General features: G+C 36.4%; 1 protein-coding gene across 2 annotated transcripts in view; it reads right to left on the bottom strand.

Moving 5' to 3' along the window:
• ITGAV (integrin subunit alpha V) overlaps positions 1-25,905 on the bottom strand; it is a 104,832-nt gene that overhangs the window by 42,784 nt on the left and 36,143 nt on the right. For both annotated transcript variants that reach the window (XM_055571988.1, XM_055571987.1), the window contains exons 3-7: positions 12,954-13,045; positions 9,911-10,025; positions 5,106-5,167; positions 3,152-3,197; positions 262-387 (exon numbers count right to left, since the gene is read on the bottom strand). In XM_055571988.1, coding sequence (XP_055427963.1) covers positions 262-387; positions 3,152-3,197; positions 5,106-5,167; positions 9,911-10,025; positions 12,954-13,045 — 441 coding nt within the window. The remainder of the gene's footprint in view (positions 1-261; positions 388-3,151; positions 3,198-5,105; positions 5,168-9,910; positions 10,026-12,953; positions 13,046-25,905) is intronic.

Consider the following 25,905-nt stretch of genomic DNA (forward strand, 5'->3'; position numbering starts at 1 on the left):
AACATCCAGAATGCAGCAAGCACGTCTTAAAGACTATCCATTATTATTATCACTGTGTAAATAATCACGCCTTAAATTTCAGCTGCTGAAATACAACATAATCTAGGTACTCAATAACAATTTGAAATTATATGTTCCTTATTTTAAGAAAATCTTAATCTATTTCACATAAAAGATTTTTCTACTGAAAGCAGCATATGCAAATATAGGACAAATCTACCGCAACACCAGAAAGTGAATCCATATTTCGATTTTACCTACCCAAATAACTGTCATCAAAAATAGCTTGTGCAGTCCGGGTTGCTAACTGGTTATTATACTTGATGCTGTAAACTTTAGGGTCATATTTAGATACAATTTCTGCTACTTGATCAGAAATGAGTTGACCTGAAAGAAATACATAAAATAAATTATAATTTAAAATGAGCTGCCCTGAAAACAATATATAAAATAACTGACAATTTTCTAGCAGAATCTTATGATGCAGATGATGGATAGCACCTGCATAAAAGAAAATAGATTAGATATAAATATTTCTGCTTATTAGCCTTAAACAACTCTTCATGATCCTAAATCTGAAATTTGATTATTTTTAAGTCACAATTATTTCTATTCAAGGCTAGTACTTAGTCTCTGCTAAAAAGCAAAAATTTATAAATGCAGAATTTGTTTTAATTCACTAAAAAGTCAATGTTAAATAAATGGAATCATAAAATCAAGGACTGTTTCCCAACCAAATTTCAAATTAGAACTTGAAAAATCTACTGAAATTATTTTTACTTTCATAATAATTGGTTTAAACTGATTTTTCTTAACGGGCTATTTGGACACCTTTATGCAGCAGCCTGAATGAGTGACTGCATTTTCTTCACAACCTTAAGTTACCGAGTACACGAGAAAGCCAGACACCTACATGAAAGTCAGATTGCCTCCCTTTGCCCAAGAAAGGCTGTCTGATTTATCAAATGCCATCTCCATAACATATGGAAAACAATCTCTTCATTTCTGCTATTTCAGAAAGAAAATTGTAATAGCTAAAGATTATCAGTCTAGTTCCAATTTTTCCAGTCACGCTAGTTTGTAGGGCAGAACACTTTCTGTCCAGATCACTAATTTATTATCTTTGCCTGCGTGTGTGTGTGCTTACTTGCGTCTTGACTCTTTGCGACCCCATGGACAGCAGCCCACCAGGCTCCTCTGTCCATGGGGTTTTCCAGGCAAGAACACTGGAGTGGGCTGCCATTTCCTTCTCTAGGGAATATTCTCAACCCAGGGATCAAACCCACATCTCCTGCATCATTGCAGGCGGATTCTTTACTGCTTGAGCGATTGGGGAATCCCATCATCTTGCCTAAATGGTATCTAACACATAGGAGGGATTCCTTAAATATTTGTTGAATCAAAGAACATAGGAACATTTATCATGTCTTTGGAATAAAACATCATTATCATTGTCTCTATTCTTACAGAGACAATTCTGAGATCTATGGGAAAATTCATCCTAACATCTTATGTATTCCCAATGAAACATGCTGATTTTAATCTTATTAAAATATTATCTGCCCAGTCACTGAGTTTTTAGTAACATATTATACACCATTTATAATAAATCAATAGTATCTGTATCTGTGCTAATTTATAATAAACAGGAATGCCTGCATTGTGCAATACTCAAAGTATTAAAAGAACAAGTAATTTTAATATATTCACAATTGTGTCTCTTAAAAAGTCCTGACCGAGAATCACAAAATCCATCTTTGGTTCCCACACATGCCCACGAGACACTTCCTTCTCTTCCACTGAATGATATACCTAGCAGCAAAGAGGGAAATGAACCCATGTTTTATAGCTAACTAGAAAGCATTAATATAGTTTTCTTACATATAATTAGAACTGCTATTTTCGTTTTTATTGTAAGGCTGCAAAACTCAAGTATAATTCTCCTACATCATTTCATCTTCCAATAGAGGTATAATTCACAGAAATTCAATCTTTCAGTTTTAGTTAATATGTCTCATACTGATCCTCTTTGCCTGATTTTTCTTTTTCTCCTTTGCCATCCCTTCCAATTTCTCACTTATTCCCATTTTTCATTTCTTATTTTCCTTCCACCTTGTTTTTCCTTCAGCAAATCTCTTTCTTTAGTTCCCTTTCTATAAAGCAAAAGCACAGGTTTTCCTATAAGAAAATAAGTAAAGAAAGCACAGAGCAGAATACAGAAGTAAAATTCAGAATCAGAAAGTACTTGCAAATAAATATAGTCAGAGATTTTCCAGTTCTTCCAAATATTGGCAATGCTTGAATAACAGAATACCAAATAAACAAAAAAGTCTTGATTTGGTAAATGGCACTTTTTAGCAGAAAATAAATATATGAATATATTGACTAAATAAATAACTATGCTTCTAATGATAAATGAAACATAAATCAAATAAGCAGATATAGTTACCGATTTTCAAAGTGTAAGAAAATAATGACCTGTTATACATTTGTTCAAATGGCAATTTTATTAATCCTCTGGAAATGACTAAAGAATGCAGATTTTTACTTCAATCACCGATGCTAATATATTCTTTTGAAATTTAATAAGATCCTCTATTTTTACAACTTCCCAAATACAAAGAAATCATTCTTGATGTCAGTGATTAATGAGAAAATAACCACATCAATAATCTAATGTGCAAATTAATTTTAAAACCATGAGCTTTTGGAAGGTCACAATTTACCTACAGCTCCTCATACTTCCTAATGATTAATTATATCGTTTCCTCTAAAGTACAGAGATGAAGTATATAAGCAATAAAAATTAATTACTTTAAATTACTTTATAATTTACTTTTAAAATATTTAGTTTATTTTCTACTAGAAATGCATATGTCATATATTGTTATATATTTTACATATACCTTATATGATGTTACAGTCCTTTTTAAAATAATTATATATAGAGAGTGGTTATACATTTAATTTTTTCATTTCTTTCTTTTAAATAATTTGAAAAGTCTCAAAGCCTGGTGGGCTGCCATCTATGGGGTCGCACAGAGTCGGACATGACTGAAATGACTTAGCAGCAGCAGCAAAGATACATGATAAGCTAGATGAGTCTGAAATATAGTCATTATTGGGTAATTTTTAAAAAAGATTAACCTACCTTGCCAATAAAAACTACCAGGACCACCAAGAAGTACTCTGTCAGCCTAGATTAAATCAAACAAAAAGATATATATTTTAAAACAGATAGCTTTAAAAACTGAGAGCAATATAATAAACATAAAAGCTACACATTCATGTATATATGACATATATATGCATATACATTAAAGCAAACAAAATTATAAATCTTAAACCCAGCTGATTCCATAATTTTCACTGTACCTTTTCTAAAACACAATACAATAACTATTAAAAAGGAAGCCTACATTCATTTAATATATGAAAATATACAAATATATATATACATACAGATTCTGTAGATCTTGGCTGCTTCACACACTTGGTATGAAGTACTGTCAGCAAAGTATTATTAGTTACAGTATGAAAAAAAGTCACTCCTTAATTTTGTTTATTACATTTGTGACTACACTGACAAATTTCCTTTCTAATAATCATTAAATTTTTTTAAGCTAAAGCAAAATTTGTAGTGTCATGTAGATCTAAACAGGAGTGAGGTTTGAGGGTACATTTTTCAGGGTATGTTATGTATATAAATTACACTTGACTAGCACTTCTTATATCTGTAATAATTTACAAGTATCTAATTCAAGATAGTGTTTTGAGCATATTTTAAAATTTCTTCTCGCTGGAGAAGAGAAAAACTTTCTCCAAATACACATACAGCCTTTGAAGCTTTCAACAATCTCCTGCCTTGGCTATGTAAAAGATATTTCTAAGTTGTCTGCTTTAAAATGACACCACTTTTCAGAAATCAGTTGAAGAGAGCAGTTAATTTAGTAAAGACTATTCATGGTATGGGAATATTTCTGGGGTTATAGTTGTATCGGTGTAAGTACAGAAACTATGAACACTTCTTGTATTAATACAACATCTATTTGAAAATACATCATCCAAGTTGAAACCTTTTATGTGTTAATACACTTTACCTCTCTTTGTTCTGCTTCCTTAAATTTTAAATTATGAGTAATTATGAATAAATTTTGAATTATGAGTTTCAAATTGAGTGAATTAAAATTAACTGCTTGATAAGGAGAGTTAACTAAAATTATTAGTACCTAATATTTAAGATTAAAAATATAAATTTATAAAAATAAGAAAATGCTTTATTAGTTTCTCTGAACCATGATTATAGTTTCTGTGCTTTTAGTAAATTTAAGGTACTTTTGCTTACATTTTCTAAGTCATATTAAGTTTTCTAAGAAAGCTCTACTTTTAATCAAGCAATGTGTTTTTGAGACTTCTCTAGGAGTAATTAATTTTCTCAATTTGTTATTCAAAATGCTCATATATCCCACAAAAAACCACACAAAGACAAAAGTAAATTATATAATATTTAAGAAAAATTTCCTTTGAAAATATACATGGAATTCTTATTTTTAAAAAAATGATGAAAAATTATCAACTCTAGAGAGCATATCAGCTTAGTTAAAAATACTAAAGCCCTATATATGAGATTTCTTACAGTAATTAAACTTCTTCATCTTTATTTATTGCCTATGGGCACATAATAGATGGCAAACATGCATGCTTTTCAACTTTTATTAACTAAACGCTGATTTGTAAAAAACTCCCATTGACAGCTTTTATGAAAACTCAATTTCAGGCAAAAATAGAAAGCTTTACTATAACAGTCTGTAAATCTATCCAACTGGAAGTTTTAATATTAAGTCATAATTGCTGTCTATCTTCTGCTAAGGAGATTTTCTACTATTTTCCATTCCCTTTTTGATGAATATTTCAAATAAGCAATGTCTCCTAGGGAGAGAACAGTATCAAGCAAAGGATATCAAATGCATGGGTAATTTTTATTAGAGGTTTCCATAAAACAGGTAATAGTTACAGAGAATATGAAGTATTATCCAGTAATTTTTAACCACAGTTTAGATAACAAGGTAGATCTGAATCTCATTCAGTCTTAAATGAGAACTTACTTTAGTAAAATCAATGCTGAATCCTCCTTGACAAAATCCCTGTCCATCAGCATCAATATTTTCTAAAATAAAAAGATTGGAAATATACACAAACCCAAAAACAAACAAATAACACAAAACAAAACATGAGAAAAATCTGATATCACTGTAAGATAATGTACTAGTCTTGGAGAGTGTTCATTCATTCAGGCTCTTAATGGGTTATTAACACATTCTTAAAAAGTTAGTATGAATGTTTATCAACACCCATTCATCAGAAATGGCAACACAGAAAGATGAAAGTAACTAGACCAGTCAGCAAGGGGCAGAAAGATCATCTAAGATAGTGGATTTCAAACTTTATTTTTATACAGAAAGATTATAGTTTATATCATAGCTCACACAACCCAACATACACGCATTGTATTTCATTCCATCTTTTAAAAAACTGGTTATGACCCATTCTTTGATTTCATTTAACAATGATGAGTCATGATCTTTGAGTTAAAAACTCCAATCTGAAATTTCTAATTCTTACTATTATTCCCCTACAGTTGCTAGGTCTTTGCTAAGTTATTATGAAGACTAATAAGCAGATACCTGCATTCCAATACATTTATAGCCAACAACAACAACAAATCTGAAAAAAACATTGTTCAGAATTTAGGGAGATGGCCTAGTTGAATTTTCTGCAAAGAGCAAAATATACCCTGAAAACACATTTAGAAAGCCAACTTTTTAAAACATGACACTTTTAAGTATTTTCCAAATGATGACAGACTCAACTGTTTTACTCTTTCACAATTACCCCTTTTCCTATAGTTCTCACAAAAGGGGACAATTGGCCAATTAATTTAAATTAGCTCTAATCATGAGTAATACTGTACCTACAATAGAGGTAACAGTGAGCAAGTATTTTCCTTGTTTTATTTTGAGGATAATAAGAGCAATGAAAAACAGCTACTCTTTAGTCATCAAGGAATGATTGTAGTCAATGCCACAATATCTAAATAATTATGATATAATATTTCTGTATTTGCCACCCAAATACAGTAACCAAAAATATCTACTTTCAGTCACAAGCACAACTTGCAAGAATTTTTGTCAAATACTCCCATCAAAATTTTTGAACCCATTTTTAAAACCTGGGAACTGCCCTAAGATTACACACTTAATATCTAAATTTAGAAATTTTTTTAGAAAATAGCCTCAAGAGTATAATGCTCCCCCAATGTAAATTTTTCTAACCAAGAGGGAATGGGAAAATGTAGGGCTGGGGTTTCCAGCATCTAGTGAATCATAGTAAGGAATTCTGCTCTGACCTCAAGTCAGCCTTTTATTTCCTTTATTCGAGTTGCATCTGGGGAACTCTTCTAAGCTATTTATAAAGACATCCTTTTTCGATTATCTTACTGTACAGTTACCTACTTTATTTGGTTTCCCAGAACATCCAACTAGAAAACATTACTGTCTTTTAAAAATGTAACAGGTACATATTAAACAGTGCAAATGTAAAGAATTTTCTGTTGACTATAACCTATTTCAGGGAAGGCTTTTGTTTTTATTTGTATGGACAGTTAATATTTTTCCTAATTGTTAAGCCTGACAATATTATATATAATGTTACTGATCGTGATAGTAAGAGCAGCTAGTGTTTATTAAGCCCTTACTGTGAGTCCAGTACTGTACTAAAGCACTTAAATTATTTTCAAATTTACACAGCAAAATTCTATGAGAATAACAGTAGCCCTATTCTATGAGAGATACTATTATTAGTCACCACTTACATCTAAGGAAATTAAGGCTCACAGAAATTAAGGAATTTAACCATGGCAAACCTGCTAGTAAATAAAAGAGAGTGGATCTGAGGTGAAGAGTGCCTATACGATTAGGCTGCAGTATCTCAAACCAGCGGTGTATTTGTAATTCCCCAAGCAACCATCAAGGGGAAGAAAAAGAAAACTAGAAATGATACCTGAGAAAAATCTATGTGCAAATAATATTATCATCAGAAAGTAGAAAGAACAAAGACTCAGTCTGAGCCTGAAGTTGAAAGACTATTTAAATCATATGATTTGTGGTTCAGGCACTTTTAGAACAGAAAGACATTCAGCCTTTTGTGCAATGCCCAAGAACGGGCATAGATATAATAATGAAAAGCCAAAAGCAAACATAATCAGTAATAAGGTAAATTTTTACAGAGAGTAAAGTTCCATAAATTCACATAGGTCACAATAAAAACGAAAGCAAATAAACAAACAAATGAACAACAACAAACCCACAAACTACCACCACACCAAAACAAGCAGTTGTCAAGAAGTTGGCAGTGAAGCCCTACAAAACTGGCATTCCCATATAAAATCAGTCATGGGGCTAGCTTACATAATTTATTGAAGTACGAAGAAGCCATAAACTACAAAAATTGCCTCTGAAGTCTTTTGTCTAAATCAGTGTTTTATTAATGATCAATCACCCACGACTATAGACAAGCAGGTTGTCGGCAGATAAGAATACAACCCAAGTTCTCAGATTCCCACTCTTGAGTGTGTTCCTCTGGGCAGTTTGCCTTTTGTACTTCAGGCCTGCATGTAGCTTAATATTTCAAAGGTTGAGCCCAAAAGTACACACAATGATCAAGAGATACTGAAAGCCAGACTTACTAGGAAGAAGGCATTCACTTTTAATTTTTTTTTTTTTTAGATTTTTCTCTGCTTTTTCTCATACTTGAGGTGTTATCATCGGTAAAGGGCCAGGTAATAAATGTTTCAGGCTTAGGGGCTAGACAGCCTCTGTGGCAAAAATTCAACTCTCCTATTGTAGATATTAATAGCATGTGAACAAATGGGTGTGGTTATGCTCCAGTCAAACTTTATTTACAAAAACAGGCTCACAAGTCATAGTTTGCTGACCTGATTTGGATGTTAAATACTTTGTAAAATAAGTTTAAAATGTCTGTGCTTAAAACAAATAAGTGAAGGCATTATGCAGCAGCTACATCATGCAAACAGTCTTAATCGTTTAAATACATGTTAAGAAAAGAACTGGTCATTAGCGAAGAGGCAATATGACGAAAAATACTAGCCAAACAGCGCAGTATATCCTCAAGGGACCATCATCATTAGAATGCTTGTTTTCAGAAGGTTTCTTGTCCTCTTACATCAGGAATTAATCCAAACCTGCACTTGGGAGAGCAGAATGTACTCTCTATAGAAAAGCTGTGCTTAGTACAAAGGCAGCTGAAATGGCAAATGTTTCCTATTGCTAGTAATACAGGGAAAAGGTTCCTTTGGAATAAGACAGACCTGGGTTTATATCCTCATTAGATCACTCAGCACCATAACATGCAGGAAAAAACTGTGACTTCAATTGTCTGGATCTCGGTTCCCACATGTATCGGAGGAGAATAAGGATGATTTTACAGGTGTGCCCACCACACAAACAGTAAGTTACAAGTATGGCACACCATGGTTAGTTCATCCTTGAGAGCTACAAAATTATCTTTTCATAATAGGAATATTTTTGCAATACAAAAATTAAAAACACAAATTTAGTCCTCCCATTTTCCACACGCCACCAGAGAACAGTACCATGACCAAAACACCAACAAAAGGTGGCGACACCGACGGTGGAAGGAACTGAGGATAAAGCCGCCCATTCCCTCCACCCTGCGCACCGTGTGCCTCCTGCCCGCCCATGGTAAACGACGTGGTTCTGTGTGCATAGCATTCTTTTCATGTTTGCCTCCCACTTACAGAAGTAGGAGCAAGGCAGTAGGCCAAGAACACAAGCATTTAGCAAAATGATTTGCAGTTTCTCAGAGGTTCAACTGCTTAGAATTTTGAAGACTAAGTTGATACTTTGACCTGATGTCAGAAGTCGCCTGAAGAGGAAAAAAAGAGTCCAGCAGTAAGAATCTTACATGTTGTGCCTTTGTTATTAACTTTCTCTACTACACTACCTAGTCAACAGTGAAGCAGAAAGAGCAAAGGTCTAAAAAGCGCTCCAGGTATAAACACCATACTGCATTTCAGTAAGAGATTTTTATGTTTCTGATATGGAGATCTGGGGTGGTAGCCAACTCAACGATGGTGGAGAAGCAAAAGCACTGCAGTCTCCAAGAAGGAAAAAACATACAACGTTTGGAAAGCATAATTAAAATTATAAATGCTCAAAGTCATCTTTAGTCACAATATAAATGTAACTGGCAATTTCAAATACTATTAGAGAACAGGGTGAGATCTTTTAGATCAAGAGGAGTGAGTTTAGTTAACAGACTGACAAAGAGACTGATTAAAGCAAGGAAATTCAGACTCTGACTCTTGAGCCCAATGTTCTATCTTCCTATAAAAAATCTGGCTTCTTAAGATATAATTTTTTTTTTAACTTTTAACACCATTATTAATATAAAGCTGTAAGCTCTCAAACTTTGGTTTCCATCAGAATTACCTCGTAGAGTTTGTTAAAAATGCAGGTAGCCAGGCCTGATCTAGACCTGCTGAATCAGAATCATTAGCTGTGGGGCCTGCATCTCTGATAAAGTTCAAGGGAACACCTTTTGACCAATAGTGACTAAAAATGCAGGTTTCCAAAATTAAATGTTAATTGTTACTGACCAAGGAAAAGGAAAACAATAGTTCTTAGGAAGAAAAGATAAGCCTGTTGACTATATATTTGACATTTCTTTACATTAATAAAACTGCTTGCATTTTGCTCTCTCAAACATCATGGTATGTCTACAAATTTTAACACATACATACACACACATTTTTAACAGCCTAGGCTTCCCAATCCTCTTGGTAAAAGCTAGTACAACTTCCAACACATACTTGATCTGCATGGAGCATACTCAACAGTCTTTGTTCCGTCCTGAAGAAAGCATGTTCCCACGGGCTCTCTTTCCTGCTTCATCTCAGTCCTCCAGTGATACAGTGGGGCACAGGCCTGGAATCAAAGGGGGGAGTCCATGCATAAACATTTTCTGAAAAAAACTAGTGTTTCAGACAATATATAACATTCTTTTATAAGCATCAACAAAAATTAATCAAACCTAGCTGCGATTCATGGGGTCACAAAGAGTTGGACACGGCTGAGCGACTGATCTGATCTGATCTGATACTGTTAAATTCCTTATCATAGTAGTGGATAAAGATTTTTATAAGTACTCTTCTCACATGCTTCTAAAGGCCATATATGTAGTCTAGGTTTTGATTTTGTTTTTTTCCCAAAATAGTTAGCAAAATTATTATTCCATGCAGTACCTTTTTGATTTTAGGTACAGGTCACAGACCAACTCAATACTTTAACTAAATAATATATCTCTAACCTATAAAACAAATAATTTATCGAATAAGGGAGTAAAAGAATTTGCAGCACTTCTTTTATTTAATTTTCAAATAGACTACGACCTTTTTGCTTTCAGGGCTATAGATTTCAACACTATGTATAAGTGGTAGAGCCAATGTTTTAATAGCATAGTAATCTACCAAAGTATAACAATTCAATTTGCTGGAAAAAAAAAAAATCAATAAATTTTCTATAATATCCTTTGAAGCAAAACATTTTAAAACAAACACCGCAAACAATACTGAGCTATATTTACCCGAAAAACTGGAAGTAAGCAATTGTATTACTTCTCTACATGTACCTGACTTCCAGGGTGGAGTATTTGCCACTTCTGCGTATTCTTGCTTCCCTCTACCTCTTTCTGCCTAGAATGCCACTACTCCCAACTCCTCCCCGCACCTCTAACCACAATTTGACACATTCCTAAGCGCCACTGAAATATTACTTCCTAAATAAACCCTTCCTTGATGCCCCGCAATCCAATGGGAAAGAAAGAAAATAATAAATACTATGCTGCTAACTAAAATAGGGAAGAGCTGTCTGAGGAAATGAAAGTAGAGCTGAAATCAGACTGACAAGGAGCCAGCTCAAGTGAAAAGCAGTAAGTTACACATAGGATAAGCAGAGGGACAAACACTAAGGAACTAACTGAAATGACTTGGTATGGAAAGAATCAAAAAATTAGTGTACTACACATGTAAGATGGAGTGAGATGCTGGCAGAGAGACAGCAGCCAATGACTGGACTATGAAGATGCTGGTAAAAGCCAGGATGAACAGATTTTTTTTCTGAGAGTGATGAAAAGCTGCTTAATTGTTTGAATCAGGAAGGTGAAATGCTCTGGTTCGCTCTGGTCCCTCTATAAAGAACGCACTGTTAGCTGGGGCAAGAGAGGAAGCAGAGAGGTGAGAGGTGCTACCACACTGGCCCAGGAGAGTAATGACGGTGGCTTGGCAAGGACAGAATAGTGGAGACGATGCTTTATTGAGGGGGTGGAATCCTGGAAAGCTGAAGGCAGAACTGACTGGGGTTGCTGGGGAATGGCGTAGAGTCATGCTTTTAAGATGAGGATGTTTTATATGGAAATAGTTACTTTCCTGGTTTTTCCTTTATGATGGAGGGTAACAGTTCTATTTTGGTTCACATTTATTTTGAATAATAATGAGATATCCAAATGGAAATGTCAAATTGGCAGTTTGGAAATACAACTTGAAAGATCCAAGAACAATTAAGAGCTGGAGACGTAGATTTGGGGATTATGATACACAGATCGTATTCACGGTAACAGGATAGGTTAGGAGTCACTAGATAAAAGGTACGGTTCAAGAAAACAGGAGCCCAGACCAAACCTCAGACACCACAACATTTAGAAAATGAGCAGAAGTAGAGCTACTAAAGGTGATGGCAAAGGAGCAAGTGCTAAGGGGGGGAACTGGAAGAGTACAGTCCCAGCAGCCAAGGAAAGAAAAGTATTTCAAAAAAGTATGGCTCAAGCAACCTTGCTGAATGGTGTTGAGGGGCCAAGAAAACGATTCTTGACCTGAAAGTCAAAAGTGACCTTGCCCATGCCTACCTGAGCCAGACAGGAAGGGCTGGGAAGAGGAAGGAAAGTGAGAAAGTGGAGACAGTTACTACAGAAAACATTTCAACAAGTCTTCGAAAAGATGAGCAAAGGAAGGAGACTATAGCCAAAAGGAAGATGAGGCAAAGGTAAGGGTGTTTTATTCGTAAGGAAAGGAGGTACTAGGGCATTTGAGTAATCAAAGCCACACTATTCCTAAACCTTGCTGGAGAGAAACAAATTCCCAGAGAACTACCAAGTGGGGCAGAAAAAATGTCCCATGTAGGAATGACAGTGAAAGTAGCAAAAGCCAAGTCTATGAAGGGTGAAAGAGAAGGTATCCTTAGAAGGGGTTCAGTTCAGTTCAGTCGCTCAGTCGTGTCTGACTCTGTGACCCCACGAACCGCAGCATACCAGGCCTCCCTGTCCATCACCAACTCCCGGAATCCACCCAAACCCATGTCCATCAAGTCAGTGATGCCATCCAGCCATCTCATCCTCTGTCATCCCCTTCACCTCCTGCCCTCAATCTTTCCCAGCATCAGGGTCTTTTCCAATGAGTCAGCTCTTTGCATGAGGTGGCCAAAGTATTGGAGTTTCAGCTTCAACATCAGTCCTCCCAATGAACACCCAGGACTGATCTCCTTTAGAATGGACTAGTTGGATCTCCTTGCAGTCCAAGGGACTCTCAAGAGTCTTCTCCAACACCACAGTTCAAAAGCATCAATTCTTCAGTGCTCAGCTTTCTTTATAGTTCAACTCTCACATCCATACATGACTACTGGAAAAACCATAGCCTTGACTAGATGGACCTTTGTTTTCAAAGTAATTAGAGCTATGTTATCAGAATAGACTCTATGCCCCTGAGCACACTGAATTTTACTATCAGCTTTCAAACAGAAAACTTCCTATGTTTTCACATAAATTGACTAAATTTAACCTGTGAGTAAATACGCAAAACTTACCAAAATTTTATCCTGTTTTGACCTCACAGATGCTCCAAACCACTGATGAGACTTAAACTCCAATGGATCATCCTTGGCATAATCTCTGTTGCCTAAAATACAGTAAAATTTAAAACTTTTTTTAAAAGCATGAGGGTGAGAATCAAAATATGCTTTCTTTGTATAACAGAGTTTATTTCAACTCAGTGAGGTTTACAAATAGCATGCCTCAGATTAATCAAATTTGGCTACTTATTTCATACACTTTAAAACATTATATACTTTATACTTTCAACTAATCAGAAAAATAAAATACAAGATGACTTGGAAGTATCTCAGATTTGTTACTTGCCCTATCAATGATCATAATATAGATATGTAAAAGTCACAATAAGTGAAATTTTCCAGTTGCTAAATTATAAGATAATTAACTATTAAATACTTTCTGTATTCCCCAAAGTTCTTTCTGTAGCATAAAGATATTTCTAAAAATAGAAGGCTATGAAACACCTTTATAGAACACCAGCAGTTAAAGACTAAAGTAAAAGACTAAGATCTTGAGAATGACATTATACCACGAGTCAGAGTCCAGGAGACATTATCTGGCTGGTAGGAAAAAGAATTAGATTTGGCACACTACATGCAAACATTTATTTTTCAGCCTACATTATTGAAAAAAATATTTCCAGTATACAAAGTACTCGTAAAGCACTATAGATTCTAAAAGAAAAAGATAAAAATCTTTTCCACAAGAAAGTTCTTGATCAGCTCAATGAAAAAAAAATTACAGAAATAAATCCATAAAGTATTAGGAGAGACTATTCTTAAAGACTAGTCTGTTCCTCTTAAAATCTACTTATAATAATCATTCCTTATAAACATATATTTCAATAACTATACTGGAGAGATATATCAGACCAGTGTCAGCTTTAAGAATGCCAGCCAATATGTAAATATCAAGAGGTTTGATTAAATCTATTCCCTAAATCTCAACCTTCTAAGATAGTGCTTATGGTTATTCAATTCCATTCTGAGGAATTTTAAGATCAACTGAAGAATTATAATAATTAATGATCATTTCAATAATGCCAGACATTTCATAGGCAAGATGAAGGACATATTAGCTATACAGTTCTTTGAACTTTTTTGTTGTTTTTGCCAAAAAATAAATAATTTGAATTGTCACTCTCCAAAGTCCTCTATCTGTAGTCTAAACACCACTCACTTTTGTCAGTGGTCACAAAGCACCTTTTTATTGGTAAAGGGAGGGAGGAAGGATGAATGACTAACTAATATATGCCTTTTACCAAGAAAATAAGGTTTCCCAACAGTGGTCGGCTTGCCTTTGATGCCGATGTTCACATGCCGACCTCACTGGGAACAAGACACATCAGTGACCTAAAGGTCCCCCAACAGTCCATGTGCTCCCTTACATTTCCCATCCTCCCAGTTAGGTTAAAGCCACACAACTCATTTTAATCAATAAGTTAAGTGCAGAAGTGGCATGTGTTCCTTCTAGCTCAAGTCAGTTAAGAGTGGATATGACTTCAGTAGTCATCAAGTAAACGCAAATCAAAACTACAATAAGGTGTGATCTCACACCAGTTAAGAAGATTATTACCAGATGTGCAGAAAAGGGAACCCTGATATACTGCTGGCTGGCAATGTAAATTGGTGCAGCCATTATGGAAAATGGTATGGAGGCTACATAAGAAATTAAAGATAGGACTATTATTGTATGATCTGGCAATTCCACTCTAGGCATATACCTGAAGGAAATATACCACTATCTTAAGGCAATATCTGTACTCCCTTGTCACTGAAGTATCATTAACAACAGTCAAGACATAGAAGCAACTTAAATGTGGATGAATTAAAAAAAAAAAAAAAAAGAAAGAAAGAAAATACAGTCTATAATTAAAATGGAATATTATTCAACCTTAAGAAAAAAAAATCCTGCCATGTCCACCAATATGGTTGGATCTAGAAGGCATTATATTAAGGGAAATAAGCCAGACACAGAAAAACAAATGCTTTATTGTATCACTTATATGTGAAATCTCAAATTGTTATTTCATTTTAAAAAACAAAGCAAAACAAAAACAGTGGATATAAATTCACCATGTTTTCTTTCTCCCATCTATGAAACTGAAAAGAATAGATGGTGTGGAATTCCTTAACAAAAGAAGCCGTAGTTCAAGTTTCCAAACCATCAAAAACAGCCAAATGATCAATACAAGATGATGACATGAGCAAGAAATTATCCTTTTTTAAGTGAGTAAGATCTGGGTATTTGTTTTAAGGGGGAAAAAAAAAATGTTGTTACTGCAGTACAGCCTAGCACAGTTTGAGCAACATTCTAAAAACAAAACGCTAAAAATGGCCTGACCTACAACTGCAAAGAGGCTTTGCCCTTGGAAGAACTGGATTCAATTAATAGTTTTTTTTAGGATTTTAGCCATAAAATGTATGATTACAAGCTATGTAATAGGATTTTTTAAAATTCCACTGCAAGCTAAGTTCTCTCACTGGCTTTCTATTCTATTCTTTTCTGCAAAGGAAATAAAGGCATCACCCCTCCATGACATTAATGAGAAATACAGTATGAACCTGAAACAGTTGGTGCTTGGAGGGATACACTTCCAGTCACTATCACTTGATAAACTCAGGTAAGCTTAGCCTGAGGGAACTGACGTTATGGACTTATGTATCCGAACAGAAGGTACAGCATTATCACAATTGCTGCCTTCTACTTCTGCTTTCACTTAAAACAGCCTTTTCAGCAAGACCCTAAAGATATCCAAGCAGAAGCACAACTTTTCTGTATTTCTGTATTTTGTTATTTCATGAACCAAAGTACCACTCTAGAGAGGTACAACTCAAAATTAATTCAAATTATGGCTCTATACAGTTCCTCATACTCTAATAAAACTTCAATTAAAAAAAAAATGCAGACCCAACATCACTATATTCTTGCAAATATAAGTATTCCTGTCTAAAGACATCTGGTATAGCTTCCTCAAAAATGTCAATGTCATAAAAGACAAAAGAAAAATAGTAAGATTCAAGATTAAAAGAGAACAATGAGACATGGCAACCCAATGCAAGATATGATCCTTGACTGACTCTTTTGTCTGAAGAAATTTTTCAAGTTACATAGGACTTTATTCAGAGACGGCAATGGCACCCCACTCCAGTACTCCTGCCTGGAAAATTCCGTGGACGGAGGAGCCTGGTAGGCTGCAGTCCATGGAATCGCTGAGGGTCGGACATGAATGAGCGACTTCACTTTCACTTTTCACTTTCAGGCATTGGAGAAGGAAATGGCAACCCACTCCAGTGTTCTTGCCTGGAGAATCCCAGGGACGGGGGAGCCTGGTGGGCTGCCGTCTATGGGGTCGCACAGAGTCGGACACGACTGAAGTGACTTAGCAGCAGCAGCAGGACTTTATTAGATAACCGTATTGTAATAACGACACATTTCTATTCCGTGATGATGCCAGTGCTTTGGTTATATAAGGGAAGGCCCTAGTTATGAGGAACTATCTGCTTATAGGAAGTATTCTGGGGGTAAAGTTTCACAATGTCTGCAAGAATACTTGAATCTAGGTGAAGGGGATACTGTTCATTACATTACAGTTTCAAATTTTCTGTAAGTTTAAAATTTTGCAAAATAAAAGTACAGCAGTCAGCAAGTACAAACTGTATGTACTATAGGCCAACAACAGAATATATTTTATTTCTCTTTATTTTCACTCTTTATCATATTTACTCTGGGCTTCCCAGGTGGTGCTAATGGTAAGGAATCCACATGCCAATACAGGAGATGCAGGTTCAATCTCTGGGTCATGAATATCCCCTGCAGGAGGAAATGGCAACCCACTCCAGTGTTCTTGCCTGGAAAACTCCATGGACAGAGGAGACTGGTAGGCTACAGTCCATGGACTCGCAAAGAATTGGACATGACCAAGCATAAACATACACACACACACACATTTACTCTAATAATACCATTAAACATATTATAAAACAAATGAAAAAAATAAACACAAAATAAAGCCATATGCAAAGACAAATCTAAAGACCACAATCCTACCATGAAGAAACAAAACAGCCTCTGCTCACATTTTGGTATCTATCCTAAACATCTGTTTTAGGAATACATGCATATTCTTTTATGTAAAATAGATATTTTAAGCCAGTATTAAAAAAACACTTAGAGAACAAGATGGCAGAGGAGTAGGTGGACGTAGAGCACATCTCTCTCCACAGATACATCAGGAATACACGTTCAGACACAGAAGTGCACAAAGAACACCAGCTGAGAGAGGACAGGAGTACCTGACAAGCAGAAAAGAATATATAGACCCAGGCAAAACTCGGTAGGATGAAGGAACTAGGGGGGAAACAGGAGTGTTAGTAGGACTGGACCTGCCCTCGGCGGGTAGGGGAAAGGAAGCAGGGGTCCGATCCCCACATCAGGGCAATTGTCTGAGTCAGAGGAGACACATTTAAGGCTGAGAGTGAAAGAGCTGATCTGTAGCAGCCTAAATGGATGGAAAATAAGACAGTCCTTGCCACAGCCATACATATCCCAGACAAGGACATATATCCCCTGGAAGGCGCAGTGGCTGGCAGCTGGAGTTTAGGGATTGCAGAGCAATCCCAGGGCAAGGGCTGTCATTGACTGCAGAGAGATGGATTGACGGGATGTGAGGGAAGAGATCGTGGCGGGAAAGGCCTGTGGAGGAAAGCCGGGCATCCATGGAAGCAAGGTGACACTGCTGAGTCACACGTAGGGAGTGAAGTCACCATAGCCTCTCTCCCCCCACACACCAGCATCAGCAGCTGAACAATACAGAGACTGGCCCATCAAACGCCTGATGCACTGAACTACAGTGCAGGACCCCACCCAGGGTGCCCCTTTAAGTGCCTGACCCGTGGATCTACAGAGTAGGACCCCAGTCAGGGGGGCCCTTCTATGTGCCTGACATGCCGAACAACAGAGGACCCTGGGCAAGGGAGCCCTCTAAGTGCCTGAACAGGTGGAGCAAGGGAAAAAGACTGGCCAAAGAGGCCTTCTGATCGCCAGCTACAAGAGGCTTGAAAAAGACTCTGATAGGGCCATAACTCCTGCAGTGGAGGCAGTCCCTGTCCCTACACACTTGGCACCACCAGGGTCCCTGCAAGCCAAGCAGCTATGCCACCTTCTTGCTCAACTCTCACTGGGGCAGAGCTGCCCCAGGAAACAAGTCTTGCATCTATGCTCACAGGGCTGCTTTGGTAGTGTCTGACTCTTTGTGACCCTGTGGACTGCAGCGTGCCAGGCTTCTCTGTCAGGGAGGGGGGTTCTCCAGGCAAGAATATTGGGACATATTGGCCAATACTGGTTGCCATACCCTACTACAGCACCTTATTTCCTGCTGCCCTAGCCGCCAACTCTCCTGAGTACCTGGTGCTGCCAGAACCCCTGACGCCCAAGCAGCTGCACCACCTCCACACCTGGCCCTCACAGGGGCAAATCCAAGACCTTCCAGGGCATCCTCAGGACCAAATCCCAGTGGACGACACACATGCAGAGGTAGAAATAAAACCACAATTGAAACTCAGGGGCAGTGTGACTGAGGAAAAGGAACCAAAACCTTCCCACCAGCTGTACAAGCGGCAGATTAAATTCACTCAATCAACTAGGCACGCTCTGTTGTCTACACAATATATAAAAGGTCATTGAGAGCTCCCACAAAAGAGAACGCACTAGTTCTGATAGCTGTGGACACTGGGGGCAAGAACACAGGAGTAGGGCCAGATTAGAATCTGAGCTGCCCCCACAGCAGGTCCAGAGACCAGCACAGTGTTGGAGGGCATCCTAGGGAGGTGAGGGGGACTGTGACTGCCAGCAAGGGAAAGCACTCTGGCAGCAGTGACTCAAGAAAAACATTTATTATTCTTATGTTTCGATCTGTTCTGTAGACTGTTTAGGATATTTTTTTTCCTTTTTTTCCCCTCCCTCTGTTGTACTTGCCAACTTTATTGGCACTATGAAATTAAGCTTTTGAGCTTTTTTTTTCCTCAGTCACATTTTTTATTGTTGTGATAGGCCTCTGTCTTTGCATTGGCTTTTGCAGTTCTGGGGGGGTTTCCCTTTTCTTTTTTTTCCCCTTTTTTTAATTTTAATTTTTTAAACCTATTATTACTTTTTCTAAATTTATTCTCGTTTGCTTTTCCTACGCTTCTTTTCCTCTTGCACTTAATCTTTAATGTATATAAATCTTCTTTATATATCTCTATTTAACTTTGCATATCTATTCTTTCTTTCTTTTCTTTCTTTCCTTTCCTCTCAACATATTTGTTTTATTTTCATTGCTTTACTTCCCAATTGGCACCTTGCTTTAGTTTTGTTATCCAATTTATGCCTTTCAGTTAATTCTGTCCTGGTAGATAAACTTTTTGTTCGCCAGGCCAATCTACTGTACTTTATTTTTGTTGGACTGTTTTGATTTTGCTTATGGGTGGATACGTATATGTGTATATTCAGTCACACTTTTTATTATTGTTATAAACCTCTGCCTCTACGTTGGGCTTTTGCAGTTCTGTGGAGTTTTTCTTTTTTTTTCTTTCTTCTTCAGTTTTTTTTCTTTTCTCTTTTTTGTAATTTTCATTTTTTTAAACCTATTTTCTTTTTTCTACATGTATTTCTTTGTTTGCCTATCTACTGTTCTCTTCCCCTTTCAGTTAATCTTTAATGTATATAAATCTTCTTCATCTACCTCTATTTAACTCTGCATATCTATTCTTTCTTCTCTTTAAGTTCCTCTCAACACATTGTTAGTTTTGTTTTTCATTGCTTTATTCCCCACTTGGCACCTTACTTTAATTTTGTTTTCCACTTTGTGCTTTAGCTAGTTTTGTTCTTAACTGGTAAACATAATTTCTTATTTCCTTTGTTCGCCAGAGCAATCAATTGTATTTCATTTTTGTTGGGCTGTTTTGACTTTGCTCATGGGTATATATGTATATGTGTATATCTCATTATTTTAATTATTATTTGCCTGATTTTGGAACTGCCATTTGTCTGGGTTCATCTTTGGTTTCTCGTTTGGGGTATTTGTTTTCATCTCACTCAATGATGTAACAAACCATGTGTGGAATCTTTGTTCCTGACCAGAGATCAAGCCCTGAGCTTTTGGAGTGGGAACAATGACTCCAAGACTACCAGAGAACTACAAACGCTAGGGAGTATCAAATAGTGAGAACTCACACAAAGGACCACTTGAATATAGACCCAGCATCACCCACCCACCAGTAGGACCCTGTGCAGGACACCTCATCTAAACAACAAACAAAGCAAAAATACAAACCCAATCATCAGCAGACAGGATTGCCACCTCACTCAGTCTTGCCCATCAGAGGAAAAACAAACAAAAACTCAGCACAAATCTCACCCTACTGCACCAACCTTAGGAGGGCAGAAACCAAAACGAAGAAAGAATTCAACCTTGAAGCCTGGGAAAAGGAGACCTCAAACACAATAAGTTTAAAAAAATAATGAAAAGGTAGAGAAATACAACACAAACGAAGGAATAAACTAGACACAGAGAAGTCCAAATAAATGAAGAGAAAATACGAAACTCCCTGAAAAAGAATTCAGGATAATGATAGTAAAGATGATCAAAAACCTTGCAAATAAAATGGAGAAAATGCAAGAATCAATTAACAAAGACCTAGAATTATTTAAAAATAAACATACAGAGACAACACAATTACTGAAATTAAAAATACTCTAGAAGGAATCAATAGCAGAATATCTGAAGAAGAAGAATGAATCAGTGAGCTGGAAGATAAAATGGTGGAAATAACTTCTGAAGAGCAGAATAAAGTGAAAAGAATGAAAAGAACTGAGGACAGTCTCAGAGACCTCTGGGACAAGATCAAACATTCAAATTATAGGGGTCCCAGAAGAAGAAGAGAAAAAGAAAAAGTATGAGAAAATTTTTGAAGAGTTGAAAATTTCCCCAACATGGAAAAGGAAATAGTCAATCAAGTCCAAGAGGCGCAAATAGTCCCATATTGGATAAACCCAAGGAGAAACTCGCCAAGACACATACTAATCAAACTAACAAAGACTAAACACAGAGAAAGAATATTAAAAGCAGCAAGGGAAAAGCGACAAGTAACATACAAGGGAAATCGCACACACTTAACAGCTGATCTTTCAGCAGAAACTCTGCAGGCCAAAAAGGGAATGGCAGGATATACTTAAAATACTGAAAGGAAAAATCTACAACCAAGATCACTCTACCCGGCAAGGATCTCATTCAAAATTGATGGAGAAATCAAAAGCTTTTCAGACAAGCAAAAGTTAAGAGAGTTCAGTACCACAAAACCAGCTTTACAACAAATGTTAAAGGGACTTATATAGTCAAGAAATACAAGAAAAAAGATCTAAAAACCAACCCCAAATAATTAAGAAAATGACAATAGGAACATATATATCAATAATTACTTTAAATGTAAATGGATTAAATGTTCCAACCAAAAGACACAGACTGGCTGAATGGATACAAAAACAAGACCTATATATATGCTGTCTACAAGAAACCCACTTCAGACCTAAAGACACATATAGACTGAAAGTGAGAGGATGGAAAAATATATTCCATACAAATGGGAAGCAAAACAAAGCTGGAGTAGCAATCCTCATATCAGACAAAATAGACCTTAAAATAAAGAAGATTACAAGAGATAAGGAAGGACACTACATAATGATTAAGGGATCGATCCAAGAGGAAGACATAATAATTGTTATATCTATGCAACCAACACTGGAGCACCTCAATACATAAGACAAACATATAAAAAACAAAAGACATAAATACATAAGACATAAAAGCAGAAATTGACAGTAACTCAATAATAGTAGGAGACTAACACCCCACTCTCACAATGGACAGATCATCAAAACAGAAAATTAATAAGGAAACACAAGTCTTAAATGATACATTAGATGAGATGGATCTCATTGATATCTTCAGGACATTCCATTCAAATGCAGAAGAATATACCTTCTCAAGTGCACATGGAACATTGTCCAGGATAGACCACATCTTGGGTCACAAATCAAACCTCAGTAAATTTAAGAAAATTGAGATCATATCAAGCATCTTCTCAGACCACAACACTGAGACTAGATATCAATTCAAAGAAAAAATCTGCAAGAAACACAAACACAAGCAGATTAAAAAACACATTTCTAAATAACCAGCAGGTTGCTGCAGACATTAAACAGGAAATCAAAAAATTCTAGAAACAAATGAAAACACAACAACTGAAAACCTATGGGATGCAGCAAAAGCAGTCCTAAGCGGACAGTTTACAGCAATACAACCCCACTTCAAGAAACAAAAAAATAGACAACCTAACTTTACACCTAAAACAACTATAAAAAGAAGAACAAAAAACCCCAAAACTTATAGAAGGAAAAAAATCATAAAGATCCGAACAGAAATAAATGAAAAAGAAATGAAAGAAACAATAGTAAACATGAATAAAACTAAAAGCTGGTTCTTTGAGAAAATGAACATTGACAAACCACTAGCCAGACTCATCAAGAAAAAAAGTGAGAAGAATTAAATCAATAAAATTAGAAATGAAAAAGGAGAGGTTACAACAGACACTGCAGAAATACAAAGGATTATAAGAGACTACTATGAACAACTATATGGCAATAAAATGGATAACCTGGAAGAAATAGACAGATTCTTAGAAAAGTTTAATCTTTCATGACTGAACCAGGAAGAAATAGAAATTATGAACAACCCAATTACAAGCACTGAAATTGAAGCTGTGATCAAAAATCTCCCCCAAAACAAAAGCCCAGGACCAGATGGCTTCATAGGAGTATTCTACGAAACATTTAGAGAAGAGCTAATGCCTATCCTTCTAAAACTCTTTCAAAAAACTGCAGAGGAAGGAACACTTCCAAACTCATTCTACAAGGCCACCATCACCCTGATAACAAAACCGGACAAAGACAACACAAAAAAAGAAAACTGCAGGCCAGTATCACTGATGAACATACATGCAAAAATCCTCAACAAAATTTTAGCAAACAGAATTCAGAAACACATCAAAAAGCTCATACACCATGATCAAGTGGGTTTATTCCTGGGATACAAGGATTCTTCAATATATGCAAATCAACCAAGGTGATATACCATATTAACAAATTGAAAGATAAAAACCATATGATAATCTCAATAGATGCAGAAAAAGCCTTTGACAAAATTCAGCACCCATTTATGATCAAAACTCTTCAAAAAATGGGCATAGAAGGAACCTACCTCAACCCATTAAATGTCATATATGATGAGCCTACAGCAAACATTATTCTCAACGGTGAGAAACTGAAAGCATTCCCCTAAGATCAGGAACAAGACAAGGGTGTCCACTCTCACCACTATTATTCAACATAATTCTGGAAGTCTTAGCTTCAGCAATCAGAGAAGAAAAAGAAAGAAAAGGAATCCAGATTGGAAAAGAAGAAGTAAAGCTCTCACTGTTTGTAGATGACATGATACTATACATAGAAAACCCTAAAGATAATATAAGAAAATTACTAGAGCTAATCAGTGAATTTAGCAAAGTTGCAGGATACAAAATCAATACACAGAATTCACTTGCATTTCTATATACTAACAATGAAAAATCAGAAGAGAAATTAAGGAATCAATCCCATTCACCACTGCAACAAAAAGAATTAAATATCTAGGAATAAACTTACCTAAGGAGACAAAACAACTATACACAGAAAATAAGACACTGATGAAAGAAATCAAAGATGACATAAACAGATGGAGAGATATTCCATGTTCCTGGGTAGGAAGAATCAATATTGTGAAAATGACTATACTACCAAATGCAATCTATAAATTCAATGTGATCCCTATCAAATTACTAATGGCATTTTTCACAGAACTAGAATAAAAAATTTCACAATTCATATGGAAACACAAAAGACCCCAAATAGCCAAAGCAGTCTTGAGAAAGAAGAATGGAGCAGGAGGAATCAACCTTTGGGATTTCAGATTATACTACAAAGCTACAGTCATCAAGACGGTATGGCACCAGCACAAAAACAGAAATATAGACCAATGGAACAAAATAGCCCAGAAATAAACCCATGCACCTATGGGTACCTTATTTTTGACAAAGGAGGCAAGAATATACAATGAGACAAAGTCAGCCTCTTCAACAAATGGTGCTGGGAAAACTGGATGGCTAGAGGTAAAAGAGTGAAATTAGAACACTAACACCATACACAAAGATAAACTCAAAATGGATTAAAGACCTAAATGTAAGACCAGAAACTATAAAACTCTTAGAGGAAAACATAGGCAGAACACTCTGCCTTGTTTTGATGACATAAATCAAAATAAGATCCTCTATGCCCCACCTCCTGGAGTAACAGAAATAAAAACAAAAGTAAACAAGTGGGATCTGATTACACTTAAAAGCTTCTGCACAACAAAGGAAACTATAAGCAAGGTTAAAAGACAACCCTCAGAATAGGAGAAAATAATAGCAAATGAAACAACTGACAAAAGAGTAACTTCCAAAATATACAAGCAACTCATACAACTCGACACCAGAAAAACAAACAATCCAATCAAAAAGTGGGAAAAAACCTAAACAGACATTTCTCCAAAGAAGACATACAGATGGCTAACAAACACATGAAAAGATGCTCAACATCATGAATTATTCAGTTCAGTTCAGTTCAGTCACTCAGTCGTGTCCGACTCTTTGCAACCCCATGAATCACAGCACACCAGGCCTCCCTGTCCATCACCAACTCCCGGAGTTCACTCAGACTCATGTCCATCGAGTCAGTGATGCCATCCAGCCATCTCATCCTCCGTCGTCCCCTTCTCCTCCTGCCCCAATCCCTCCCAGCATCAGTCTTTTCCAATGAGTCAACTCTTTGCATCAGGTGGCCAAAGTACTGGAGTTTCAGCTTTAGCATCATTCCTTCCAAAGAAATCCCAGGGCTGATCTCCTTCAGAATGGACTGGTTGGATCTCCTTGCAGTCCAAGGGACTCTCAAGAGTCTTCTCCAACACCACAGTTCAAAAGCATCAATTCTTTGGCGCTCAGCATTCTTCACAGTTCAACTTTCACATCCATACATGACCACAGGAAAAACCATAGCCTTGACTAGATGGACCTTTGTGGGCAAAGTAATGTCTCTGCTTTTCAATATGCTATCTAGGTTGGTCATAACTTTTCTTCCAAGGAGTAAGAGTCTTTTAATTTCATGGCTGAAGTCACCATCTGCAGTGATTTTGGAGCCCAAAAAAATACAGTCTGACACTGTTTCCACTGTTTCCCCATCTATTTCCCATGAAGTGATGGGACCAGATGCCATGATTTTCGTTTTCTGAATGTTGAGTTTTAAGCCAAGTTTTTCACTCTCCTCTTTTACCTTCATCAAGAGGCTTTTTAGTTCCTCTTCACTTTCTGCCATAAGGGTGGTGTCATCTGCATATCTGAGGTTATTGATATTTCTCCCGGCAATCTTGATTCCAGCCTGTGCTTCTTCCAGCCCAGCGTTTCTCATGATGTACTCTACATAGAAGTTAAAGAAGCAGGGTGGCAATATACAGCCTTGACATACTCCTTTTCCTATTTGGAACCAGTCTGTTGTTCCATGTCCAGTTCTAACTGCTGCTTACTGACCTGCATACAAATTTCTCAAGAGGCAGGTCAGGTGGTCTGGTATTCCCATCTCTTTCAGAATTTTCCACAGTTTATTGTGATCCACACAGTCAAAGGCTTTGGAATGCATGAATTATTAGAGAAATGAGAATCAAAACTACAATGAGATATCACCTCACACCAGTCAGAATGGCCATCATCAAAAAGTCTAGAAACAATAAATGCTGGAGAGGGTGTGGAGAAAAGGGAACACTCTTGC

Source organism: Bubalus kerabau, chromosome 3 (genome assembly GCF_029407905.1).
Source record: "Bubalus kerabau isolate K-KA32 ecotype Philippines breed swamp buffalo chromosome 3, PCC_UOA_SB_1v2, whole genome shotgun sequence".
In the NCBI taxonomy this organism is placed as follows: Eukaryota; Metazoa; Chordata; class Mammalia; order Artiodactyla; family Bovidae; genus Bubalus; species Bubalus kerabau.